We start from the raw sequence: 25,706 nt of genomic DNA on the forward strand, positions 1-25,706 counted from the left end.
TAAAAAATATAAAACAGCTTATTTTTTTCATCAGAAACTTTGGATGCTGGTATTATCAGTGGATGGAGTTTCTGGGGTGTCCCTGGAATAAGAATTTCTGGAGGTCCTTATAGGAGTTATTGTAGAAAGCTTTATTTCTGTGGAATTATACCCTGAGTTCCCAAGGTCCCATTTTCCTTGGTCCTGCCAAGAAAAATGTCCCATTTTGTTTTCAGCAGGGCTAAGGTAAAAGCCAGTGTCCAGAGTTCTGCTCCATGTTAGAGAACAACTCCATTCCAGCATCAGGCTAGCTTTTTGTTCCTCCCTACAGTCCATTAGTCCATTGCATGTGGGGTCCACAGGGTGACATGGCTTGGGGGATGGGGGGGTGGGGAGCAACATAGGCAGGAGCAAAGCCAAATGAACCAGAGAGCCAAGAGTCAAGAGCCAAGAGAGAGAATTATATATCATATATATTAAATATTATAGTTTATATGAATATGTATAATTAGGAACCTCTATCTATCTATATATAAAAGGCTAATATGCTAAGTGTCCCTTCACCTGTCCAACTGGTTGCTATGATGTGCACTGACCACCAGGAGGCAGACGTTCAACACAGGAGTTGTGAGCTGCAATGACTCGGGTGATGCACCCCAAAACCAGAGAGGAGGGAGCGGATTCCTCGCAGTGCCAGGCGATTCCACCTTCGGCCATGGGTTATGTTGTTGCTGGGCACTGTCGGCCCTGAGTCAGGTTTATTGCACACTTGCATTTGCATTCCACACCCTGTATGACAGCAACTTTGCAGGGTGCCCTCTCACACTCTGGGACCGCTTGGGCAATGTGAAAGAGCCAGTTTCAGCCTGATCCCCACAGGCCAGAGGGACCCTGCTCACTCTGCAGACGCTGGGGAGGGAGGGTGGGAGGTTTGCTCTAGGGCATGTCTGGCCCATCTCTTCCAGTCCTGCCCTGCCGGCCACCTTCTAATTAATTTCCTTTCAATGTACACGAATCCGTGCACCGGGTCACTAGTGTACCCATAATTAGAATCTATAGTTAGAGAAATTGATAAATTGACAAACCATAATTAAAGAGGGAAGTAGACTTCTCTAATTTATCTCATAAACTGAAAGATCAGGTAGAACTAAAATAAGAAAGAAATCAATTAAAAAATTCAATCTAAAATATATGGAGAGAATAGGTGCTAGGCAGGGTTCCCCTGACTGTGCAGCACCCACAGCGGCTGGGTCCCCTCCCGGAGCAGCGGGCTCAGAGGAGGAAAACTCGCCATCTTGCAAGGAAAGGAGAGTTTTATTGGAGGCCTGACTTTCCGCGACAACGGTGAACACTGAACAGCTGTGAGCACCGGAACACCGGCCCCCAATCTGCGCAAACACACGGATTCAAAGGAACTCTTCACTGCACCAAGAAAAGGTCAGATTTCGTGGGGATAAGGAGAGAGAGAACTATATAACCAGACATCCAGAGAAGAGAGACCATGGCGAGACAAAGAAACAGCCCCCATAGGAAAGAAAAGCAGGCATCACCAGAAAAGGAAGTAAACAAATACGAGGCATGCAACCTATCAGAGAAAGAATTCAGAGAAATGGTCATAAGGTGGCTGAAAAGAATGGAAGACAAATTCGACAATATGAGTAAGAACCAAGAGGAAATGAAGAAGAACCAAGAAGAAATGAGAAATGACATCGCTGCTGTAAAGAACTCAATAGAAAGTATCAACAGTAGACTAGAAAAAGCTGAGGACCGCATAAGTGAGCTAGAAGACAAGATGGAAAAAAATACCCAAATAGAACAGCTTCTAAAAAAAAAAAAATTAGAAAGCATGAGGAGAGCCTAAGGGAACTTCAGGACAACATGAAACAAAACAACATCCGAATAATAAGGGTACCAGAAGGAATGGAAACTGAGCAAGGAATAGAAAACCTGTTTGAAGAAATAAAGACAGAAAACTTCCCTGATATAGGGAAGAAAAAACCCACACAAATCCAAGAAGCTCACAGAGTCCCAAGCAAAATGAGCCCCAAAAGACTGATGCCAAGGCACATTATAATTAAATTGGCAAACACCAACGACAAAATAAGAATCTTAAAAGCGGCCAGAGAGAGACAGAAAGTTACATATAAAGGAACCCCCATCAGACTAGCAACTGATTTCTCAACAGAAACTCATCAGGCCAGAAGGGAATGGAATGAAATATACAAAGTCATGCAAAGGAAGGGTCTGAATCCAAGAATACTGTACCCAGCAAGGCTATCAATCAAAATTGAAGGTGAAATCAGGAGCTTCACAGACAAAAAAGGACTAAGGGAGTTTATCACCACCAAACCAGCAATACAAGAAATGCTAAAGGGTCTACTGTAAAAAAAAAAAAAAAAGAAAAGAAAGAAATAGGAAGCAAAGAAGGAACACAGGGGTAAAGAATAAAAAATGACAACAAATAAGTACCTATCAATAATAACTTTAAATGTAAATGGATTGAATGCCCCAATCAAAAGACACAGGGTAACAGATTGGATAAGAAAACAAAACCCATATATCTGCTGTCTACAGGAAACCCACCTCAGAAAAAAAGATGCATACAGACTGAGAATGAACGGATGGAAAAAGGTTTTCCAGGCGAATGGAAATGAAAATAAAAGCTGGGGTCGCAATACTTATATCCGACAAATTAGATCTCAAAGTGAAGGACAGAACAAGAGATAATGAAGGCCACTTCATAATACTAAAGGGAGCAATCCAACAAGAAGAAGTAACTCTGGTAAACATATACGAACCCAATACAGGAACACCCAAATACATAAAAAAAACTCCTGGAAGATATCAAAGGAGAGATTGACAGCAATGCAGTCATAGTAGGAGACTTTAATACCCCACTATCACCATTGGACAAATCCTCTAAACAAAAAATCAGCAAAGAAACATCAATCCTAAATGACTCACTAGATCAGATGGAATTAATCGACATCTTCAGAACATTTCACCCCAAAGCCATAGAATATACATTCTTCTTAAGTGCACATGGGTCATTTTCAAAGATAGACCATATGTTAGGACATAGGCAAAGTCTCTCCAAATTTAAGAAGATAGAAATCATATCAAGTATCTTCTCAGATCACAGTGGCATAAAACTGGAAATCAACTACAATAAAAACAATCCAAAGAAATCAAACACATGGAGACTAAACAGCATGCTAAAATATATGGGGAGAATATATGCCCAACAGAAAACACACAATGTTTTCAAGTATCCATGGAAGGTTAACAACAGTTGATTGTCTGTTAGGACACAAATAAAAGATCAACAGCCCAGCCAGTATGGGTCAGTGGTTGAATGTCAATCTATGAACTAGGAGGTCATAGTCTGTAATAAAGCATTGCCAGGAAAAGAAGACAGAAAAAAAATGTAACTCTCTAGTTAGAGTGAAAGCAAGATGAATTAAAAGCAAGTAATAAATATTATAAATTTAAAAATTAATACATTTGAAAAGATATGTGAAATGGATTTTTAAAAATATATATGAACAAAAGTAAGAGGTATAAAACCTAAATTTTTGAATTCAAAAAAACTATAAAAGGTAATTAAAACCCCTCTCTAAATGACATCAGGCTCAGATTTCACAGAAATGTTTTACCTAAACTTCAAGAAGCAGATAATTTCTATGTATTACAAGATATTTAAGACTATAGAATAATATCAAAACTTTCTATTTTATTCTTTAAGGCTGGCAAAACCCTTGTACCCAAACCAGATAAGACAATGAAATAAAAATTGTATCTGGTTTCACTTATGAACATAGATACAAAAAACTAAAATAAAAGGAATTAATTTAATTCATTATACATTATACATTATTCCAGCAATGCAATGATGGCTTGATATTAGGGAATCTATTAATGTAATTCACTACCTAACAGATTAAAGGAGAAAAAAAATGTTGTTTACTAAAAAAGCATTTTGTAAATTTTAACACCCATTTCTGATTAAAAATTCTTAACCTTCAAGTACAAAGAAACTTCTTTAACTTGATAAAGGTTACTGACCAGAAACCTTTTGTATCATATTTATTGGTACAAGCATTTGAAATATTTACACTAAAGTTAAGAAAGAAGCAAGAATGCCCATTGTCACTTCTGCTATTCACCATTGTTTAGACTGTTCCAGCCAATGCTTTAAGATCAATAAATATAAGGCATATATTATGTAACAGGGGCAAAAATGTCCTTTTGAAGACAGTTTGATTATCCACCTGGGAAATTCAAAAATATCAACTAAAAGGTATTGTAACTAAATAGAGAGCACAGTAAAGTACTTGAAGCAAATTCCTTATACAGAAATCAATAGCGTTTCTCTTTCAGCTATAATCAATCAAAAAATGTAGTAAGAGAGAAAATCTATACCCTCCACAAAACTCTGAAACCTTGAAATAGCTAGGAATAAATATATGAGGACTCATGCAAAATCCATATGAAAGAAACTATAAAACTTAAGGACATTAAAAAAGGCCAGAATTTCCCTAACCGGTTTGGCTCAGTGAATAGAGCGTCGGCCTGTGGACTGAAGGGTCCCAGGTTCGATTCCAGACAAGGGCATGTACCTCGGTTGCGGGCACATCCCCAGTGGGGGGTGTGCAGGAGGCAGCTGATCGATGTTTCTCTCTCAGTGTTTCTAACTCTCTGTCCCTCTCCCTTCCTCTCTGTAAAAACTCAATAAAATATATTTTAAAAAGGCCAGAGTTCTGTGAATCATACTTCTTAGATAGAGAGATTTGATACAGTAAAGATATTTTCTAATTAATCTTTAAAGTAAATGTAACTAGAACAAAAAATTTGACAGGGGTCCTGAAAAGCTTATGCTAAAATTCTGTTGGAAGAGAAATTGTGGGAAAATATGTAAGAGCCAAAATGAAAACAGCAAGAACCATATGTTCTATCAAATATAAGGCATACTATAAAGACCTAGAAATTAAGCAGTGTGGTATTAACCAGGAGTAGGGAAACACATCAACGGATCAGAACGAAGCCCTGAAAAACAATATATATAATGTGATTGGGGTAATTAGCTCTGCATTTGAAAAGGATGAAACTGGATAACTCCTGCCTCATGTTAATCACCAAATAAGTTCCAAATAGGATAAAAAGCTAACTGCTAAAGTAGTACCACAAAAGTATTAGAATACCTATCAAAGCGTATCTTATTTTTTTTAAATTTTCAATAAGAGTTGACATACAATATTATGTTTCATGTATATATTATATAACTTATAGTGATTACCCTGATAAATCCAGTACCCATCTGACACCATACATAGTAATTATAATATTTTTATTATCTTTCCTATGCTATACTTTAAAACATCCCCATGACTATTCTGTAGCAACCGATTTGTAGTTCTTATTCCCTTCCTCCTTTTCACCCATCTCCCAACACCCCTCTCATCTGGCGACCATCAGTTTGTTCTCTGTATCTATGAGTTCTTGCTTTGTCTGTTTATTTTGTTTTTAAGATTCCACAGATAAGTAAAATCATATGGTATTTGCCTTTCTGTGACTTACTTCAGTTAGCATAATACCCTCTAGGTTTATCCATGTTGTCCCAAATGGCAAGACCTCATTTTTTATGGCTAAGTAATATTCCATTGTATTATGTACCACATCTTTATCCATTCATCTATCAATGGATACTTAGGCTGCTTCCATATATTGGCTATCATACCTAATAAAATGGTAATATGCAAATTACCATCACTCTGCTACGCCCACGATTGGGCCATTGGGAGGCTGGGGGCGGGACTCGGGGTGGCCGATTGGGCTGACTCACGAGTCCCTGCCCCCGTTCCTCCTGCTGTCCCCAATGGCCGGCGCTGCGGGAGGACCCATGGGGCCAGCGGAAGGCACCAGTGGCGGAACTCGGGGTGGCTGATTGCGTGGCTGCCCGCACCGGTTTTCCGCCAGCACCAGTTTTCCTCTGGCCACCCGCCGATTGGAGTGCCTCCCGCCAGCGCGATCGGCCACCCAGAGTTGCTCCACTGGCGGCGCTGGAGGAACTCAGGGTGGCCGATCCGGGAGGCGCTCCGATCAGGGGTGGCCAGAGGAAACGGCACTGGAGGAACTCGGGGTGGCCGATCGCGCTGGAGGCCAGAGGAAACGGCGCTCCGATCAGCTGGTGGCCAGAGGAAAACTGGTGCCAGCAGCCAGGTGAAGGAAGGGCTTCTAGTTGTAAATAATGCTGCAGTGAATATAGGGGTGCATATGTCTTCTTTAATTAGTGGTTTGGATTTCTTCAGATAAATTTCCAAAAGTGGAATTGCTGGGTCATATGGTAGTTCTTTTTGTAATTTTTTGAGGCACCTCATATTGTTTTCCACAATAGCTGCATTAATTTGCATTCCTACCAACACAGGTGTTGCCTATTGATTGGTATGTGCTTATTGCCATTTTATTGTTTTCGGGCTGTTTTGTAATTTTTTTTTCTTATCTTGCTCTCTTTGTGATTTGATGATTTTCTGTAGTGGTATGCTTAGATTCCTTTCTATTTATCTTTTGTGTATCTAATATAGGGTTTTGCTTTGTGATTATCATGAGGCTTACATAAAACATTTTATGTTTTTACTAGAGACCTGGTACAGGATTCGTGCACTGGTGGGGACCCTCTGCCTGGCCTGCACCTTCTCACAATCTGGGACCCCTAGGGGGATGTTGGATAGCTGGTTTTGGCATGATCCCCACAGGCCCGATCCAGACAGGAGGGAGCCCCATCCTGTGCGTTGAGCGTCTGTCCCTAGTGTTCCCCGGTTGATTGGTCGTTCGGTCATTCGGTCGCTTAGGCTTTTATCTATATACTAGTGGCCTGGTGCATGAAATTCATGCACATTAAAAGGGGATTAATTAGAGGAAATATTTTAATATTGCTATTTTCCCTTTCTCTATAATAGAAGTGTCAGAGATGAAAGAAAATCAGTAAAATGTATGAAAATCTTCCTCCTGTCAGAGTCTGCTGCACACCATGGGACCCAGAGTCAAGTCCCTGCCCACCCACGTGTGCCTCAAAATCGCACGAGACCCAGACCCGGCTGGACTCCCCCGCATTGGGCTAGATTCATACCCGGCTGGTCCCACCCTTGTCAAGCCCATCCAGGCGGGGGGGCACAGCTTCAGGTCCCCTGGCCCAGCGCCAGGGCGGGGGGCATGGCCTGAGGTCCTGCAGCCCGGGATGGGTCGGGGGGCATGCCTTGAGGTCCTCCATCAAGCCCCACCAGGTGGGGGACGTGGCCTGAGATCCCCTGTCAAATCCCACTGGGCAGGGGGTGCACCTTGAGGTCTCCCAGCCCAGGGCAAGGGGAGCAGCCTGAGGTCCCCTGGCCAAGCACTGGGGCGGAGGGACGCACCTTGAGGTCCCCCATGAAGGGGACGTGGCCTGAGGTATCCCGTCAAGCCTTTCCGGGTGGGGGGCACAGCCTGAGGTTTCCTGGCCTGGTACCAGGGTGGGAGGCATGGCCTGAGGTCCCCTGTAAAGCCCCACGGAGGTTGGGGGGGGGGGCGCAGCTTCAGGTCCCTGCTGATTGCTCGTTAAGGCTCAATACGGGAACTCAGCCTCCGTTGTGGGTGCAGCCATTTTGTGTTATAGAAATCCCACCTCTGCTGTGGGTGCAGCCATCTTGTGTTACGGAAACCCCTGCCTCCGCTGTGGGCACCGCCATTTTTGTGGCAGAGTGACAGTCAATTTGCATATCTCCTCTTTATTATATAGAATATATAAAGAAGTGATATGCAAATTAGGCTGGGACACTGTAAGGGTCACGACCAGCTCAGGAAGAGGGGCCAGGTGCGGCCTGGAGCCTGAGAGAACTCCATGCAGGGGGCGGCCCGGACCCCAGTAGCCCTGTGGCTGCGGCGCTGGGCTTCTGGGGGCCAGAGCAGAGACAGACACAAACCTGCAGGGGGGCCCGGCCCCCAGCAGCCCCGGAGTGGAGGCAGGGTGTTGTGTCTAAGCTGCTGCCGCCGCCCCCCCAGCAGCCCCAGATTAGCCCACAGAGGGAGGCCAGACTGCAGTTTATGGGGAGCGGGCCTAAGCCATCAGTAGGACATCCCGAGGGCTCCCAGACTGTGAGAGGGTGCAGGCTGAGCTGAGGGCCCCCCTTCCCAGTGCACGAATTTCGTGCACCAGGCCTCAAGTATATATAGAAATTTATTTTTTGCTTATAAAAACTGAACTGTGAACTCATACTAAGCTCTACATTTTCACTCCCTTTATACCATTTTATGATTTTCATATCACAGTTTACATCTTTTTACCTTGTATATCTATTAACAAATTATTGTAGTTATATTTAATACTTTTGTCTTTTAACCTTCATACTAGATTTATAATTCATTTACTCACCATCTTTAAACAGAGTATTCTGAGTAACCATATTTTTACATTTACCTGTGAGATTTATACTTTCATGTTTTCTACTTACTAATTAGTGTTGTTTTGTTTTGGCTTAAAGGTATCTCTTTAATATTTATTTTTTTATTTTTCAATTACAGTTGATATATAATATTATATTAGTTTTACATGTACAACATAGTGATTAGGCATTTATATACTTTATGAAGTGATTACTTAAATAAGTCTAGTACCCATCTGACAATATATAGTTATTATAGATTTTTTTTACTATATTCCCTATGCTGTATTTTACATCCCTGTGACTATTTTTATAATTGGCAATTTGTACATCTTAATCCCTATACCTTTTTCAACAGTCCCACAAACTACCTCCCATCTGAAACTTATCATTTTGTTCTCTGTATCAATAAGTTTGTTTCTGTTTCTTTATTTATTTTAAATTTCATTTTGTTTTTTAGGTTCCACATATAATTCAGCTCATATGGAATTTGTCTTCCTCTGTCTGACTTATTTCATTGAGCATAATACCTCCTAGGTCATTTATGTTGTTGCAAATGGCAAGATTTCATTCTTTATTTTTATGGCCAAGTATTATTTAGTTTTATGTATGTACCTCTACTTATTTATCTATTCATCTGTCAATGAACATATAAGTTGCTTCCATATCTTGGCTTTTGTATGAACTCCTTTAGCTTTTTCTTATCTGTGAAGCTCTTTATCTGCCCCTCATAATTCTGATGTTGGTACTCTTGAAGTTGTCCCAGAGGCTCCTTACACTTTTTTTGTAAATAATGCTGCATTGAACATACAGGTGAATATGTCTTTTTGTATTAGTGTTTTGGATCACTTCAGATAAATATCCAGAAGTGGAATTGCTGGATCATTGGTAGTTCTATTTGTAATTTTTTGAGGAACCTCCTAACTGTTTTCTATAGTGCTGCACCAATATACACTTCCACCAAAGGTAGACAAGGATTACCTTTTCTCCACATCCTCCCCAACAATTATTGTTTGTTGATATTTTTTTTAGCAAGATAAAATAACCAAATTTAATATATACATACATATGGGAACCCAACATATATGAGAGAGTCAGAGATTCCACATACAGGAGAGGTTCAGAGATAGAAAAGGAAAATGGGTATATTCTGAGCTAGGGAGGAGATAAGGTGCTTTTTGGGCTTCAAAGAGTCATTGCAGGATGATAAGAAGATCTGTTTGTTGCTTTATTAAGGATAGCTATCCTGACAGAATGTGAGGTGATACTGTGGTTTTCATTTGCATTTCCCTGATGGTTAGTGATGTTGAGCATCTCTTCATATTTCCATTGGCCATCTGCATGACCTCTTTGGAGAAATGCATATTCAAGTCCTCTGCTGATATTTTATTTTATTTTATTTATTTTTATTTTAAATTTAATAAATCTTTATTGTTCAGATTATTACAATTGTTCCTCTTTTTTCCCCCATAGCTCCCCTCCACCCGGTTCCCACCCATCCCTCTGCCCTTATTGCCTCCCCCCCCACTGTTCTCATCCATAGGTGTACGATTTTTGTCCAGTCTCTTCCCGCACCCCCACACCCCTTTCCCCCCGAGAATTGTCAGTCCACTCCATTTCTATGCCCCTGATTCTATTATATTCACCAGTTTATTCTGTTCATCAGATTTTTTATTCACTTGATTTTTAGATTCACTTGTTGATAGATATGTATTTGTTGTTCATAATTTTTATCTTTACATTTTTCTTCTTCCTCTTCTTAAAGAATACCTTTCAGCATTTCATATAATACTGGTTTGGTGGTGATGAACTCCTTTAGCTTTTTCTTATCTGTGAAGCTCTTTATCTGCCCTTCAATTCTGAATGATAGCTTTGCTGGGTAAAGTAATCTTGGTTGTAGGTTCTTTTTTTTTTTTTTAATTTCTTTATTGATTAAGGTGTCACATATTTGTCCTCATCCCCCCATTCCCATCCCACCCCTCTCCCCACGCATGCCCCAATCCACTGTTGAACTTAACTGTTGGATAGGCTTATATGCATGCATACAGGTCCTTTGGTTGAACTCTCCCCCTCCCCCCACCCTCCCCCTCCCCTTCCCTATCCTCCCTCTGAGGCCCGAAAGTCCGATCGATGCCTCCTTGCTTCTGGTTCTGTTCTTGTTCCTCAGTCTATGTTGTTCATCATTTCCCCTAGATGAGCGAGATCATATGTCACTAGATATATACTAATAAGAACTGAATGTGAGACGAGCAATAATAGTTATGCTGACAGGCAAATGAATCAATCTGTAGCGAGCTTCCCCCTGGACCAACAGTTCTTTTGAGACCCAATTTCAATGTCCAGTAGTTCCTTATGTGTACATGTCAGCACTGACCCCTCAGCTCTGGATGGTGGACAAATGGTGGTAATGGAGGTCCGACTCCCTCTGGTTTGGTCTCGGCCGAACCCAGGGGCACGGAGTCACCTGGATTAGGGGCACGTGGCCTCACCCATACCCAAGGGGCGCGTGGTCTCACCCGGGCCTGGGACCCAGCCTCACCCGGATGGATCCAGGGGCGCACGGCCTCACCCGGACCCAGGATCTGGCTTCACCCGTACCCAGGGATGCTTGGCCTCTCCCAGACCCAGGGGCACGTGGCCTCACCCGGTCTTAGTTGCACAAGGCCTCACCTGGATCCAGGGACACATGGTCTCTCCCGGACCCAGGGACGCTTGGCCTCTCCCAGACCCAGGGCCACTTGGGCTCACCCGGGCCTAGGTGCACGAGGCCTCATCCGGATCCAGGGACGCATGGTCTCACCCGGACCCAGGGACGCTTGGCCTCTCCCAGACCCAGGGACACGTGGCCTCACCCGGGCCTAGGTGCACGAGGCCTCACCCGGATCCAGGGACACATGGTCTCACCCGGACCCAGGGACGCTTGGCCTCTTCCAGACCCAGGGCCACTTGGGCTCACCCGGGCCTAGGTGCACGAGGCCTCACCCGGATCCAGGGACACATGGTCTCACCCAGACCCAGGGACGCTTGGCCTCTCCCAGACCCAGGGGCACGTGGCCTCACCCGGGCCTAGGTGCACGAGGCCTCATCCGGCTCAAGGGACACATGGTTGCACCCGGACCCAGGGACGCTTGGCCTCTCCCAGACCCAGGGCCACTTGGGCTCACCCGGGCCTAGGTGCATGCGGCCTCACCCGGATCCAGGGACACATGGTCTCACCCAGACCCAGGGACGCTTGGCCTCTCAGACCCAAGGGCACGTGACCTCACCCAGGCCTAGGTGCACGAGGTCTCACCCGGATCCAGGGACACATGGTCTCGCCTGGACCCAGGGGTGTGTGGGCTCTCCCAGACCCAGGGGCGCTTGGCCTCGCCCGGGCACGGGATCCAGCGTCATCCGGGTCCAGGGGCACATGGCCTCACCCAGACCCGGAGTCCGGCCTCACCTGGACCCAGGGGCATGTGGCCTCACCTAGACCCAGGGACGTGAGGCCTCACTTATACCCAGAGGCGTGTGACCACACCCGAGCCCAGAGGCGCGCAACCCCGCCCGCACCCGGGTCTCAGCGGAGCCCCGTCTTCCCGATCCCAATTCCTGCCGGTCAATCCCCCTCAGCAATTCCCCTGGCCATCCTTCCAGAGCTCCAGTATGGCTGCTGCAGAACTCGTCGGGCGGCGGCTCGGCGAAGCTCCGGTGCGCCCGGTGCAGGGTGGTGGGCCGGTCTGGCGTCGCTGCGTCGGCCCTTGGGTCTGCATCGGTGGCCGGTCGCCGAGCATGCGCACCTGGCCGCTTCCAGGGCGTTGAGATTCTTGACGGACTCGGAGGTCAGCAAGCGCGGAGTCTCCCACCCCATGTCTCATAGGGGCTCGTCTGTCCGTGCTTGGCTGCCAGTGGAGCCGTCCCCTCAGCCGGAGACCGCCGGGGGAACTGCGCCGAGCACGTTCTAGGCCGCTGTTGTATCGCCTGAGCCATAGTTCTTTTGTGTCGCCTGAGCCGTAGTTCTTAAAGTGTGGTCTTTGGGTCACCGGCATCAGCATCATCCCACATACCCCTCTTTTATTCTAGTTGTAGAGCATCTACTCAGCCAGCCCTATGGTGGTCTTGGATGGTGTCTGCTCTGCTCTCTTGTTGTAGCTCAAAGTTGTTGTGGTAGGCAACAATCAGGCTTCCGCCCTATGCCTCCATCTTGGTCCTCCTTTGTATAGTTAAGTCTTGATTGTTGTTGGTGTCACTGGGGGGGCTCTCTTTGTCTATAAAGGAAGAGTTGCTGTGCAGGAGACACGTTTATGGGCCGGGTCTTGGTGCAGCAAAGCTCTGGCGCTCACTGAATATTCCCGTTGAATGTGTCCCTTATGCACGTGGTTGAAATCTGGTGTCATCTCCCACAGACCACTAGATGCCCTCGTTTCTGGGTCTCCAATGGGGTGTAGATCAGCTACTGCCTTAGGCACTCAGCAAGGATTACAGCAAAAACTGTAGTTTCTTCCTCCTGTCTGAGTGGCCCTGGAGCAGTCCGACTAGAACAGCAGTTCATCTGGTCCGCTGCCAGAGGGCAGGCCACCCACATGCATAAGCCGTTGCTTGGGGCGCAGGTGTGCCTGCAAGACTTGCGGGGCAGGTCTTCCAAACGTGCGGGGTGGGTCCCAGGGCGGGGCGGGGTCTCAGGGCGCCAACAGGCCATGGTGCGGCGAGCCGCGATGGCTGTGAGTCTGGTCCTTCTGCCTTCCACGTATCTAAGTCCCCTCGTTCCGCACTCCAGCGCAGCAAACACTGATTGCTGGGTGCACCTCCGCAAGAGTCCCGCCTCTCCCCGCAGGCATCTGGGTCTCCCGCGGTTCGCCAGAAGATGGATTTCAGGGTGATGGAGAGCTAATCTCCCCTAGGTTTGGAACAAAAGCCCCTTTCCCCCGCCACCAGCCAGACCCACGTGCCTCCACACCTCATCCCCTCCGATTTCGCTGGGTGCGAGGCAACAGAACAGCCTTTAACCTCCGCCGCCATCTTTTTCAAACTTCCCAATTTGTACTTCTTAATCCCTTCATTTCAGTCAACTCTACTGAAGTCTAGCGCCGCCGGGAGGTGCACGGAAAGGGCGCCCGGGCCTCCGTCCGGTGCGCGATGCGCGCGTCCCGCGGAACCAGGTGCGCGAGGGCCGCGCGGCGGGGACGGGCGCTGGGCGGCCGCCGAGCTCCAGGCACCGCCATTGCCGCGTTCCGGACGTCGCCACCGCGGCATCCCCCCAATTTGTACTTCTTAATCCCTTGAATTCAGTCAACTCTACTGAAGTCTAGCGCCGCTGGGAGGTGCACGGAGAGGGCGCCCGGGCCTCCGTCCGGTGTGCGGGGCGCGCGGCCCGCGGCACCAGGCGCGCGGGGGCTGCGCGGCGAGGATGGGTGCTGGGAGGCTGCCGGGCTCCGGGCGCCGCCGCTGCGGCGGCGTCCCCAGCGTCCCGGGCCGGGCGGCCTGCGGGGGCGGCGGAGTTGCGAAAGTGAGTGAGTTTCCCAGGGTTTCGCCCGGAATGGGGTTCAGTGCTATCGGAGCCGGCGCTCAGCGCACTCCGGAGCCTTTATCTCCTTCCTGCCAGTGAACGCTGGCCAGGTCATCAGCCGCCCCTTCCTCTCCGGTTCCATCCTCCCCGCAGGCGCGTGTGCTCGTGTCTCCGCCCGTTTCTCCATACCTCAGGCTTTTACGGCTTCCCCGACTGTCCTCGTGGCCTTCTCCTTCCCCCCAGCTGTGGGCATTTCAGTCCACCAACTTTCCTGTGGTTCTGGACGATGTCAGTTCTGACCTCTAGTTGTATTTTTGAAATTGTTGTGCCCGGCTGCAGGTTAGGTGTTTAACCTATGGCGCCATCTTGGTTCCTCTCTGACTTTTCTTTTCGGTTGTAGGTTCTTGCTATTCATCACTTTGAATATTTCTTGCCACTTCCATCTGGCCTGCATAGTTTCAGATGAGAAATCAGTTGACAGTCATATGGGTGCTCCCTTGTAGGTAACTAACTGTTTTCCTCTTGCTGCTTTTAATATTCTCTCTTTGTCTTTTGCTCTTGGCATTTTAATTATGTTGTGTCTTGGTGTGGTCCTCTTTGGATTCCTTTTGTTTGGGGTTCTCTGCGCTTCCTGTACTTGTAAGTCTATTTCTTTCACCAGGTGGGGGAAGTTTTCTGTCATTATTTCTTCAAATAGGTTTTCAGTATCTTGTCTCTCTCTTCTTCTGGCACCCTCATAATTCTGATGTTGGTATGCTTGAAGTTGTCCCAGAGGCTCCTTACACTATCTTCATATTTTTGGATTATTTTTCTTTTTGCTTTTCCAGTTGAGTGTTTTTTCTTCTTTGTATTTCAAATCTTTGACTTGATCCTTGTAATCCTCTAGTCTCCTGTTAGATCTCTGTATAATATTTTTTATTTCAGTCAGTGTATGCTTAATTTCTAGTTGGTCCTTTTTCATATCCTCAAGGGTCTCGCTAAATTTATTGGCCTTTTCTAGAAAATTCTTGAAAAACCTTATAACCTTGGTTTTGAACTCTATATCCAGACATTTGCTTTCCTCCATTTCTGTCATTTGTGATCTGTTTCTTTGTCTCTGCATTTTGGCTGCTTCCCTGAGTTGATAGAGTGGCTTTGTGTTCTAGGTGTCCTATAGGGCCCAGTGGCTCAGCCTCCCCAGTTACCTGAGGTAGACACTCTTGGTGCACCCCTTTGTGGGCTGTGTGCACAGTCTTGTTGTCGTTAAGTCTTGATTGTTGTTGGTATCACTGGGAGGAATTGACCTCCAGGCCAATTGGCTGTGAGGATTAGCTGTGTCTATGCTGGGAGAACTTCTGTGCTGGAGACACCCTTATGAGACAAGACTTGCAAAGGCCTTTGTGCTCAGCTTGGATGGGGCAGAGTCTCAGGGTGGAGCAGACAGCATTGGTTTCCCGTCAGCCCTGCCCTAATAGGCCCCTGTGTCTCAGTGTCCCGTGGTAATCGCTGCAAGCACCTCTGAGAGAAAGCCGCCCTCGAATTCCGCCCGCTGCCAGACAGTCCAGTTTCTCCCCGAATGAGTCTGGGTCCCCAGAGTCTCGCCTGGAACTGCAGTTCAGTGCCGTCAGGAGCTTTTGTCTCCCTCCCGCTTGAGAAAGCCAGCCACGTACTCAGTTTCCTGCCCTCTCCATGCGCGTGCCTCGGTACCTCTGCCTTCCGCAGTTCCTCTGAGTCTCAGTGTGCTTTCTCTTTCCTTCTAGTTGTAGAATTTCCACTCAGCCAGCCTTCCTGTGGATGATGTCCATTTTGTCTTTTAGTTGTAGTTTTGAAATTGTTGTGCAAGGCAGCAGTTTAGGTGTTTACCTATGCTGCCATCTTGGTTTCTCCCCTCTGCCGATATTTTAATTGGATTTTTTTTGCTGTTATTTTTATGAGTTCCTTATATATTTTAGATATTATCCCCTTATAGGATGTATCAGCGAATATGTTGTCCAATTCAGTGGGTTATCTTTTCATTTTGTTAATGGCTTCCTTTGCTATACAAAAACTTTTTAGTTTGATGTAGTCAAAATTGTTTATATTTTCTTTTGCTTCACTTGCCTAAGGAGATATATCAGAGAAATTATTGCTATGGGAAAGGTCCAAGTTTTTAACTGCTTATGTTTACTTCTAGAATTTTTATGGTTTTGAGTATATTTAATTCTTTAATTCATTGTACATTTATTTTTGTGTTTGGTGTAAGGAAGTTGTCTAGTTTGGGTTTTTTTTTGCACATATTTGTCTAATTTTCCCAACACCATTTTCTAAATAAACTATCTTTACTCCATTGTATGTTCTTGCCTCCTTTGTCAAATATTAATTGACTATGAAGTGGGTTTATTTCTGGGCTCTCTATTCTGTTCCATTGATCTATGTGTCTGTTTTTATGCCTGTATCATGCTATTTTAATTATGATAGCCTTGCAGTATGGTTTGATATTAGGTAGCATGCTTTTTCCAAATTTGCTCTTCTTTTTCAAGATTACTGTGGCTATTTGGGGTCTTTGGTGGTTCCATATAAATTTTTGGATTATTTGTTATAGTTCTGTGAAAAATTCCATTGGTATTTTGATAGGGGTTGCAATAAATCTGTAAATTGCTTTGGGTAGTGTGGACATTTTAAAGATGCTAATTCTTCCTATTCATGAGCACGGTGCAATAGAACCTTGGTTCTTGAACTTAATTAGAAATAATATAAATTGAATTAATCCATTCCACATCTCCAAATGATTCTCTATTTTAACCTTTCTTATGTATATGACATGTCTAATGAACTGTTTAATCTATGAACAAACACTTCTTAAATTTATTGAACCACTCCCTACTAGCCTTAAGTGAGTTACTTTCAGTACTCATTCTAGGAGTTTCTTTTAGGAGGTCAGTATGCAGCATCTTCGCTTTTTCACATATCACTGCCTCCGAAATGCTGGCACCAGCTAACTGCTTTTCATTTTTCCAAATCAGAACAATTTTCTACCTCTTCAATTGCCTGTGATCATTGTTTCATGAGCACTTTTACAACCTTAGCAACATCAACATTCTTTTTAAAAAAAATATATTTTATTGATTTTTTACAGAGAGGAAGGGAGAGGGATAGAGAGTTAGAAACATCGATGAGAGAGAAGCATGGATCAGCTGCCTCCTGCACACCCCCTACTGAGGATGTGCCTGCAACCAAGGTACATGCCCTTGATTGGAATCGAACCTGGGACCCTTGAGTCCCCAGGCTGATGCTCTATCCAGTGAGCCAAACCAGCTAGGGTGCAACATCAACATTCTTGATGGCCTTTTTATGTTTTAAAATTGTGGTAATCATCCATTTCTCCAGCAACAGAAGCAAAAAACATGAAAATATTCCCAGAACAACAATTTCGCAATATATTACAAGATGTTAACAACTCCAGCTTTAGTGGTAAACTGACTCATACTTGCACATTCTCTCCTTTGTTTGTTGCCTGAGAGACTTTTTGTCATGCTGATGTATCAGCATAAAAGGATTGTCAGGTTGAGAACTAAAGTTTTGTTTGATAATTGAGACATTATTTTTCTGAACAACTTGGTCAAGAACCAAACTGTTCAAGATGGGAGATGTTTGAGAACCAAGGTTTGACTGTATATGCTTCCAACTTATTTGTATTTCCTTTCTTTCTTTAGTGTCTTTTAAAATAATATTTTAAAATTGATTTTTAGAGAAAGGGAAAGGGTGAGGGAGGGAGAGAGATACATCAAAGAGAGAGCAAAACATCAATTGGCTGCCTCCTGCATGCCCCCTACCAGGGATTCAGCCCAAAACCTGGGCATGTGCCCTGACCAGGAATCAAACTTTCGGTGTACCGGACAACACCCAACCAACTGGGCCACATTGACCAAGGCTCTTCAGTGTCTTATAGATTTCCAAGTACAGGTCTTTCTGAGTACCTCCTTGGTTAAATTTATTCCTAGGTATTTTTTATACAATTGTAAATGGGATTAATTTCTCTTTCTGATAGTTCAATATTGGTATATAAAAACTGTCATTATTTGCAGTAAAGTAGCAGAATTTTATTCTGCTACTTTACTGCAAATAATGACAGTTTTACTCTTTCCTATCCAGTTCAGATGCTTTGGTTATTTATTTGTTTTTGTCTCATTGCTGTGGCTATAATTTCCAATGCTAAGTTGAATAAAAGAGGTGAAAGGGGAAGGTAGAGGGGGAGAGAGAGAAACATCTTGTCTTGTTCCTAATCTTAAAGATAATGTTTTTAAGTTTTCCTCCTTGAGTATGATGTTGCTGTGGGTTTGTCATATAACGTCTTTGTTTTGTTGAGGAATGTTTTTTTTTGTCCCATTTTGCTTATAGTTTTATCATGAATGGATATTCAATTTTGTCAAATAATATTTCTGCTCTTAATATGACATGTGATTTTTATCCTTCATTTGCTTACATGGTTTGTGACATTAATTAATTTGCAGATATTGAACCAGACTTTCATTTCAGGAATAAATCCCACTTGATCATGGTGTATAATATTTTGAATGTATTGCTGAATTCAGTTTGCTAATATTTTGTTTTTGTATCTATGTTCATCAGGGACATTGGCTTATACTTTTCTCTCTTTTTAGTGTTTTGTCTGGTTTTGGTATGAGAGTATTGCTGACCCTCATAAATAAAATGTTTTTGGGGCCTTTCCTCCTTTTTATTTTTTTTAGAATATTTGAGAAGGATAAGTGTTAATTTGCTTAGAATGTTTAGTAAAATTCACCTGTGAAGCCATTTGGTCCAGGGTTTTTGTTTGTTCTGAGGTTTTTAATTACTTCTTAAATTTCTGTTTTTTTTTTAAACTATTTATTTATTTTGTATTATTATTTTTGATCCTCACCCAGGGATATTTCCATTGATTTTTAGGGAGAAGGGAAGAGAGAGAAACATTGATGTGAGAGAAACACATTGGTTGTCTCCTGCAGGAGCCCTGACCACAGCCTGGGCCGGGGTGGAGCCTGAAACCAAGGTACATGCCCTTGATTAGAATCGAACCTGGGACCCTTTGGTCTGCAGGCTGAAGATGATATGTTTCTAGGAATTTATCCATTTCTTCCAAGTTGTCCAATTTGTTGGTGTATAATTGTAGTATTTTCTTATGATCCATTTGGTGTCAGTTGTCACTTCTGTTTCACTTCTGATGTTTTTTATTTGGGCCCTCTTCTTTTTTTTTTTTTTTTTATGAATCTGGTTATAGGTTTATCAATTTTCTTTATATTTTCAAAGAACCAGCTCTTGGTTTTATTGATCTTTTCTGTTGTAGTTTTTTGTTTAGAATCTCCTTCATTTATTTCTGTCCTGATCTTTATTATTTCCTTGCTTTAACTCACTTTGGGCTTTCTTTGTATGTTATTTTCACTTGTTTCAAGGTATCTTTTTATTTCTCCCTGGATTTTTTTGGTTAACCCATTCATTGTTTAGTAACACACAATTTAGCCTCCATGTATTTGTGTGTTTTTCAGTTTTCTTCTTCTAATTGATTTCTGGTATTATACCATTATGATCAGAGAAGATGCTTGATAGGATTTTAGTCTTCTTAAATTTATTGAGTCTTATTTTGTGGCCTAACATGTGGTCTATCCTAGAAAATGTTTCATGTGCACTTGAAAAAATGTATATTCTGCTACTTTTGGGTGAAATGTTCTAAAAATATCAGTTAAGTCCAGCTAATCTAATGTGTCATTTAAGGCTGCTGTTTCCTTATTGATTTTTTTTCTGGTTGATCTATTTGCTGATGTCAATGGGGTGTTAAAGTCCCCTACCATGAATGTATTACTATCAATATCTACCCTTATGTCCAACAATATTTGCTTTATATATTTAGGTGTTTCTATGTTGGATGCCTAGATGTTTATGAGAATTATATCCTCTTGATTAATTGATATCTTAATCATGAAATGCCCTTGTCTCTTGTTACAGCCATTGTTTAAAATATTTTGTCTGATATGAGTATCACTACCCTAAAAATGAAAAAAAAAAGATTAAGAATAATAAGTCTAATTATGGGTTTAGGGAAGTGGTTACTCTTTTATACTATAGGTATGGACATACATTTTTGTATATTTTGGGAAGAACAATTTGGCAGTGTCTAAGTTGAAAAACAAAAGCAAACACCTTTTGAACTTACAGTTTTCCCTCTAGGATATAGGCACGAAGGTATATTTGCAAATTACAGCATTATAATAACATCAGAATTCCACATTGGGAGAATGATTCAATAAATTATCATCATAAATGAGGAGACTAGATCAAGATGACAGATGAGCTCATGTTCTCTTTTCTCCCCAGATCATGACAGAAAAATTTATTTAAGAGACTAAATCTATAACAACAAGGACAATGGGAATGTTTCAGTGAACCAGAATTTCTGTGTAATTGTTCAACTGTAGTACATGAGAAAAGATTATTTTTAAAATATATAATATCTAATTTATGCAAAAAGCTATATATGTGTGTTATACTTATATGTTTGACAAAGAAATTGTTTGGTGTATATAGAACAAATTGTTGACAGTTGTTGCTTCTAGGGAGGGGATTGAATTAGGATATGAGAGATGAGTGAAGGGAGACTTTTTTTTTAACAAAAGAGGGGAGAAAATTAGGAGATAGATAGAAGTGAGAAGTGCAGAAGCTTTGCTTACTTTGAACTCACTCGCCTCCTGTCTTGCACCTCGCATGTTTTTCCAGCAGTCCTTGGGAAACTAGGCTGAAGGGAAGGGAAGCCCCATGGTGGGCTACCTACAACAGCATCCTGCTGTGCATGTTGTGTCTTTGAGGAGCTGCCTTTCTTTTTGTACAGGTATTCCTAGTCCTTCCCCCACCTCTTTTGGCTTCAACTCTGGTCAGTTCCCAAATTCGTTTTCTCATGTGGAGCTGTCTAGGGCCTGACGTTTCCAACTGACTACTGATGGCAAGCATGTCCGTTCTCCGACATTTTCAGTAGTTTGTGTTCCATAGCTGTAGGGAATAGAAGATAAAGATGGAAGTTATATTTTTCCTAATTGAATGTGCTTTAAAATATCCCTAAATGGAAATAAAGAAGGTTTTTGATTCCTTATACTGAGATTTGAATAGAATGTATATGCATTCAAATAAAGGACTTTGAGTGTTTCTTGGAATTTAGGAATTTAAAGCTTACCCTGTTTTATGGAATTTGTGTTACATCAAAGCTGTTTGGGAGTAAAAAAAAAAATAGTTTGGTAGAATAGCCAGTTTGGTTCTCTCATTAGTAAAAAGATTTTCCATCAAAAAAGGTGATTGGGAAACTAGGCCATAAGAATCCTATCTGTTGTTAATTGGGTAAGAAAGAAACTTGCAAGAAAACCACAAGAAAATAATATTTGTAGGCAAAACTTTTTAAAATAGCATGACCTTCAGATCCATTCACTGTCCTAGGAACTGAGAACAAGAAATTAATAGCTCCTGCCTCAAGGTGCTTATAGCTGACCACTGAGTCCAGCTGTATAGTCACTCATTGTGTAATTTGTGAACTTTATTCTGTCCTCTAATATATGACATTTTTTCTCTGTGCCCAGATATTAATTATGTGGTACTTCTGCTTTTTTCCTTCTCTTTCAGGCAAAAATAGACATCTTATTAGTTGGAGATGTCACTGTTCAATACCTGTCTGATATTGTACAGAAATTGTTTTCAAATATAGCAAAAGTCACCATAACCATTAGTGATGTGAGGAAGGCAGCAGCACTTCTGAATGAGTGCACATTCAACATGGTTTTCCTGAAGATGACTTTACCAACTGCCAAGGAGCTGGAAGCTGTCAAATTAATTAGGTAAATTCCCCAAACCTTGACTCTATACATTTAGAATAGTTTTTATTAATACCTATTTCTAGCTTGGCTGGTGTGGCTCAGTTGATTGTGTCATCCCATGCAACAGGAGGTCATGGTTCAGTTTCTGGTGAGGGTATATGCCAAGGTTGTGGGTTCGATCAGCAGTAGGGGGAGTGTAGGAGGCAGCCAATCGATGTTTTTCTTCCTCCCTCTCCCTTCCTCACTCTAGAATCAATAAAAACATGTTAAAAAACAACAATGCATGTATTTCTATAAAAGTCCATAAAAATGATACTATTTCTAATTTAATTTTTAAGATGAAGGATATTTTTGTTGGCAGAATCTACATATTTTTTAAGAAATATATATTTTTATTGATTTCAGAGAGGAAGGGAGAGGGAGAGAGAGATAGACACATCAATGATGAGAGAGAATCATTGATCGGCTGCCTCCTGCACACCTCACACTGGGGATCGAGCCCACAACCTCGGCATGTGTCCTGACCAGGAATCAAACCCGGGACCCTTCAGTCTCCAGGCTGATGCTTTATCCATTGAGCCAAACTGGCTAGGGTTATACATGTTGTTTTTATTTTATTTGACATACTGTTATAAAAATGTTCATTTTAACTTAAAAAGTAACAGGTGTGGCCCTGACCAGTTTGGTTCTGTGTTTAGAGTGTCAGCCTGTGGACTGAAGGGTTGTGGGTTTGATTCCCAGTCAAGGGCACATACCTCGGTTGAAGGTTTGCTCCCAGGCCCCAGTTGGGGAGTATGTGGGAGGCAACCAGTTGATGTGTCTCTTTCACATCAGTGTTTCTCTTTCTCGGTTCCTCTCCCCTCCCTTTCACTCTTTCTGAAAAATCAATGGAAGCTGTCAAATTAATTAGGTAAATATCCTTGGTGAGGATTAAAAAAATTCAAAAGTAATAGGTGTGGATGAAAATGTAAGAATTAATTGTTCATAGAAATTTATTTGATATATAATGCTTACCTTAATCGCATAGAGACTCCTTTTTAATAACTATGTCATTAAAATGGCAAATCTTTTCAGAATTCATAAATTGTTATGGCAGATACTGAAGCAGGTGAACACTCTTAGCTCCATGGCATGTTGGCTATGGACTGAAGATGTTTCTCTTAAAAGATATCCTAATGTGAAAGAGCCCTGAAGCTCTCTGGATCTACTGAGTCAAGATCAACACCACCTGTAATATTCTTATAGCTTCATATAAGTTCTGCTTCTGTTTGAGCCCCTGCACTCTCAAGATTTGGAGTCAAGTTGTGTGAGAGTTAGGTCCTTCCTTGCCTGACTATCTAGGATTTTGAGCTATTTAGGATGATTTAAAACAGGGTTAAGTCAGAACAAATTTGCTCACCTTTTATATGAAAACTTGATAGAAAAGGTATAATTGTAGATAATATTCAAATATATAAGGACTTTTAGAATTATAGGACAGGCCTTTCTTGGCTAAAGGACTGAGTTCAGAAACAATATTGTGATCTCTGTATCAGAAGGAGGGAGCATATTATGTTAGCAGAAAAGAATGTTGGAATGACAAAAAGCCAAAGACACTGAGTTACTTGTTAAAGAGAAAGAGACTGACAGATAGACAGACATTACTCCTGGAATTTGTTAGAACAGTTGGTCTTCGTCATTCCTTTTGGCTTTCTGCTGGGAATATGAATCTAGACAAACCAGCAACTACCTCAAAGTAGATCTTACTTCCAAAACATGTGAACTATCTTCTGTCTGAAGATATGCCTATCTATCTATATATAAAAGTCTAATATGCTAAGTGTCCAACCGTATGACCGTTCAACCAGTCGCTATGATGCACACTGACCACCAGGGGGCAGACACTCCAACCAGTAGGTTAGCTTGCTGCTGGCATCTGGCCCATGGGGACTGAGAGAGAAATGCCATACACGCCGTGGAGCCCCCCACGGTTCCTCCCCGGCCCTGATAGTGCACCTGTGGGGTTTCTCGGCCTGGCCTGCACCCTCTCGCAATCCAGGACCCCTCAGAGGATGTCAGAGGTTTCGGCCTGATCCCCACAGGCCAGGCCAAGTGACCCCAACCACCGGGCCTCTTGTTTTATTATATATCTTAAAACAAAAACACCTCCTATAGTCAGAGTCCCCTGTTTGGGGGTTCATAATAATATCTCATTTATAGAGTATTAAAAAGTTTTATAACGGCTTTATTAGGGAGGTAGGGCAAGGTTTCATCATTCCTATTTGACAGCTTAGAAAACTGAGGCTGAGTTGACTTGCCTGAGATCACATGGGCTTCTTTTCACACAACTCAGACCAGAGCATTTTCCTTTTTCCTTATTGTTCTTTCTAAAAGTCTGTAATTAATTGTCTCCCGTATTGCAGCCTCTTCATTTATACCTCTGAGATTCAGTATATGCCAAACGTAGTAAAAACTAAATACATACATAGTTTGGGAGGAGCACCGGAACAAATTAGTATGGCGGAGCTCTGTCTTCATTCTCAGAGTACAATCTTTGCTGTGCCTCTCCGAATAGAGTAGACTTTGTATTTGCTCATTACTGAAACTACAGTTTGAACAGGATAAGAATAGAGTTCTGTTTAAGAACAAATTTTATGTCTAGGGGGCATTAATTAAAACCAGTAGGTTTGAGAAAAGAACTTTCTGTCTGATACTCATCTCTGTGAATTCTCCCTACTCTTGCTTCTTTGCTCTAAATAACATAGCTTTAAGATTTCTTAGCAGGAAAAAGAAGGTAGATAAAGGCACTATATGTACACACATACATATGATAGTTCTACTATTTTGCTTTTTGTAAAAGCATTTGTTTAAAAACAGGATAATTTGTGGAATACACTTGAATTTGATTTTCTTGTCTTTTGTTACACTATTCGTAATATCTAGTATACATAGGTCTACATTAATAGCAAGTATTCAGTAACTTGCTGTAGGTGTGAGTGAGTAGGGTAGAAAATGAGTTCTAGCTTTTCTGTTCCTCTCTGAAAAAAAAAAGACAGTGATTTCTTCATAGAAGCTTTGCCTTTCATGATGGTTTAGAGATAAGAAATGTCTCTAAAATTTCCTTTTTTGTCCTCAGAACGGTTATGAGTTTATGATTTATGAATTATTTAAACCCTTGTACAGAATGTTTGTATTTTTGAATGGTATTAATTTTATTTATTTATTTTAATCCTTTAAACATTTTATTTTATTGTTGACAGTATTACAGATGTCTCCCATTTCCCTCCCCCTGGTATCCCTTCACCCAGCCCCTAGTCACCCACCCACGTCTTCACCTCCTATTGTTCATGTCCAGGGGCTTTGCATATCTTATCTAATAATAGACAAATATGCAAATTGACCATACCTCCGACACACCCACAAGCCACGCCCATCATCCAATCAGAGCGAGCATGCAAATTAACCCAAACCAAGATGGCTACAGCCACAGAGAGCAAGGTTTCATAGGTAACAGAGGAAGCCAAGCTTTCTGCCAGCCGTTGCAGGCCTAAGCCTCCACTCAAGCTACAAAGTTTCAATTATAGAAGGTAAACAAATTCAAACAAATGGCGGCAGAATGGAGCTTGAGAGAGCAGGCCAGGGTTGCTGCCGGCAACAGGGGAAGCAAAGCTTTCTGCACACCCTGGCCGGGCCCACCCGCTTAAGGCAACAAAGTTTCAATTATAACCCCAACACAAATGGCTGACGGAGCCCCAGGCTTGGCTCTGCTCCAGGCTACAAAGTTTCAATTGTAGAAGGAAAATAAATTCCAGATACCAGGACCTCTGCTTGGGTTGCCAGGGGGCGTGGCACGCCTGCAAACCACCACAGGCCCCTCGCTCAGGCCGCCCCACGCCCCAAGGGAACCCCACCCTGATCAGGGACACCCTTCAGGGCAAACCAGCTGGCCCCCACCCCTGTACCAGGCCTCTATCCTATCTAATAAAAGAGTACTATACAGATTGATCATCACTGCAACACACAATATAGCTGCCCCCATGTGGT

At 42.8% G+C, this 25,706-nt stretch overlaps 1 protein-coding gene across 1 annotated transcript in view; it reads left to right on the forward strand.

Annotated features, from left to right (window-relative positions):
* The window catches only part of SOHLH2 (spermatogenesis and oogenesis specific basic helix-loop-helix 2), a 100,292-nt gene that overhangs the window by 7,901 nt on the left and 66,685 nt on the right, over window positions 1-25,706 (forward strand). Inside the window, exon 2 of the mRNA XM_054720272.1 lies at window positions 21,493-21,704. Within this exon, the coding sequence (XP_054576247.1) occupies window positions 21,493-21,704 (212 nt within the window). The remainder of the gene's footprint in view (window positions 1-21,492; window positions 21,705-25,706) is intronic.

The sequence above is a fragment of the Eptesicus fuscus genome, chromosome 8, assembly GCF_027574615.1.
Source record: "Eptesicus fuscus isolate TK198812 chromosome 8, DD_ASM_mEF_20220401, whole genome shotgun sequence".
NCBI lineage: Eukaryota > Metazoa > Chordata > Mammalia > Chiroptera > Vespertilionidae > Eptesicus > Eptesicus fuscus.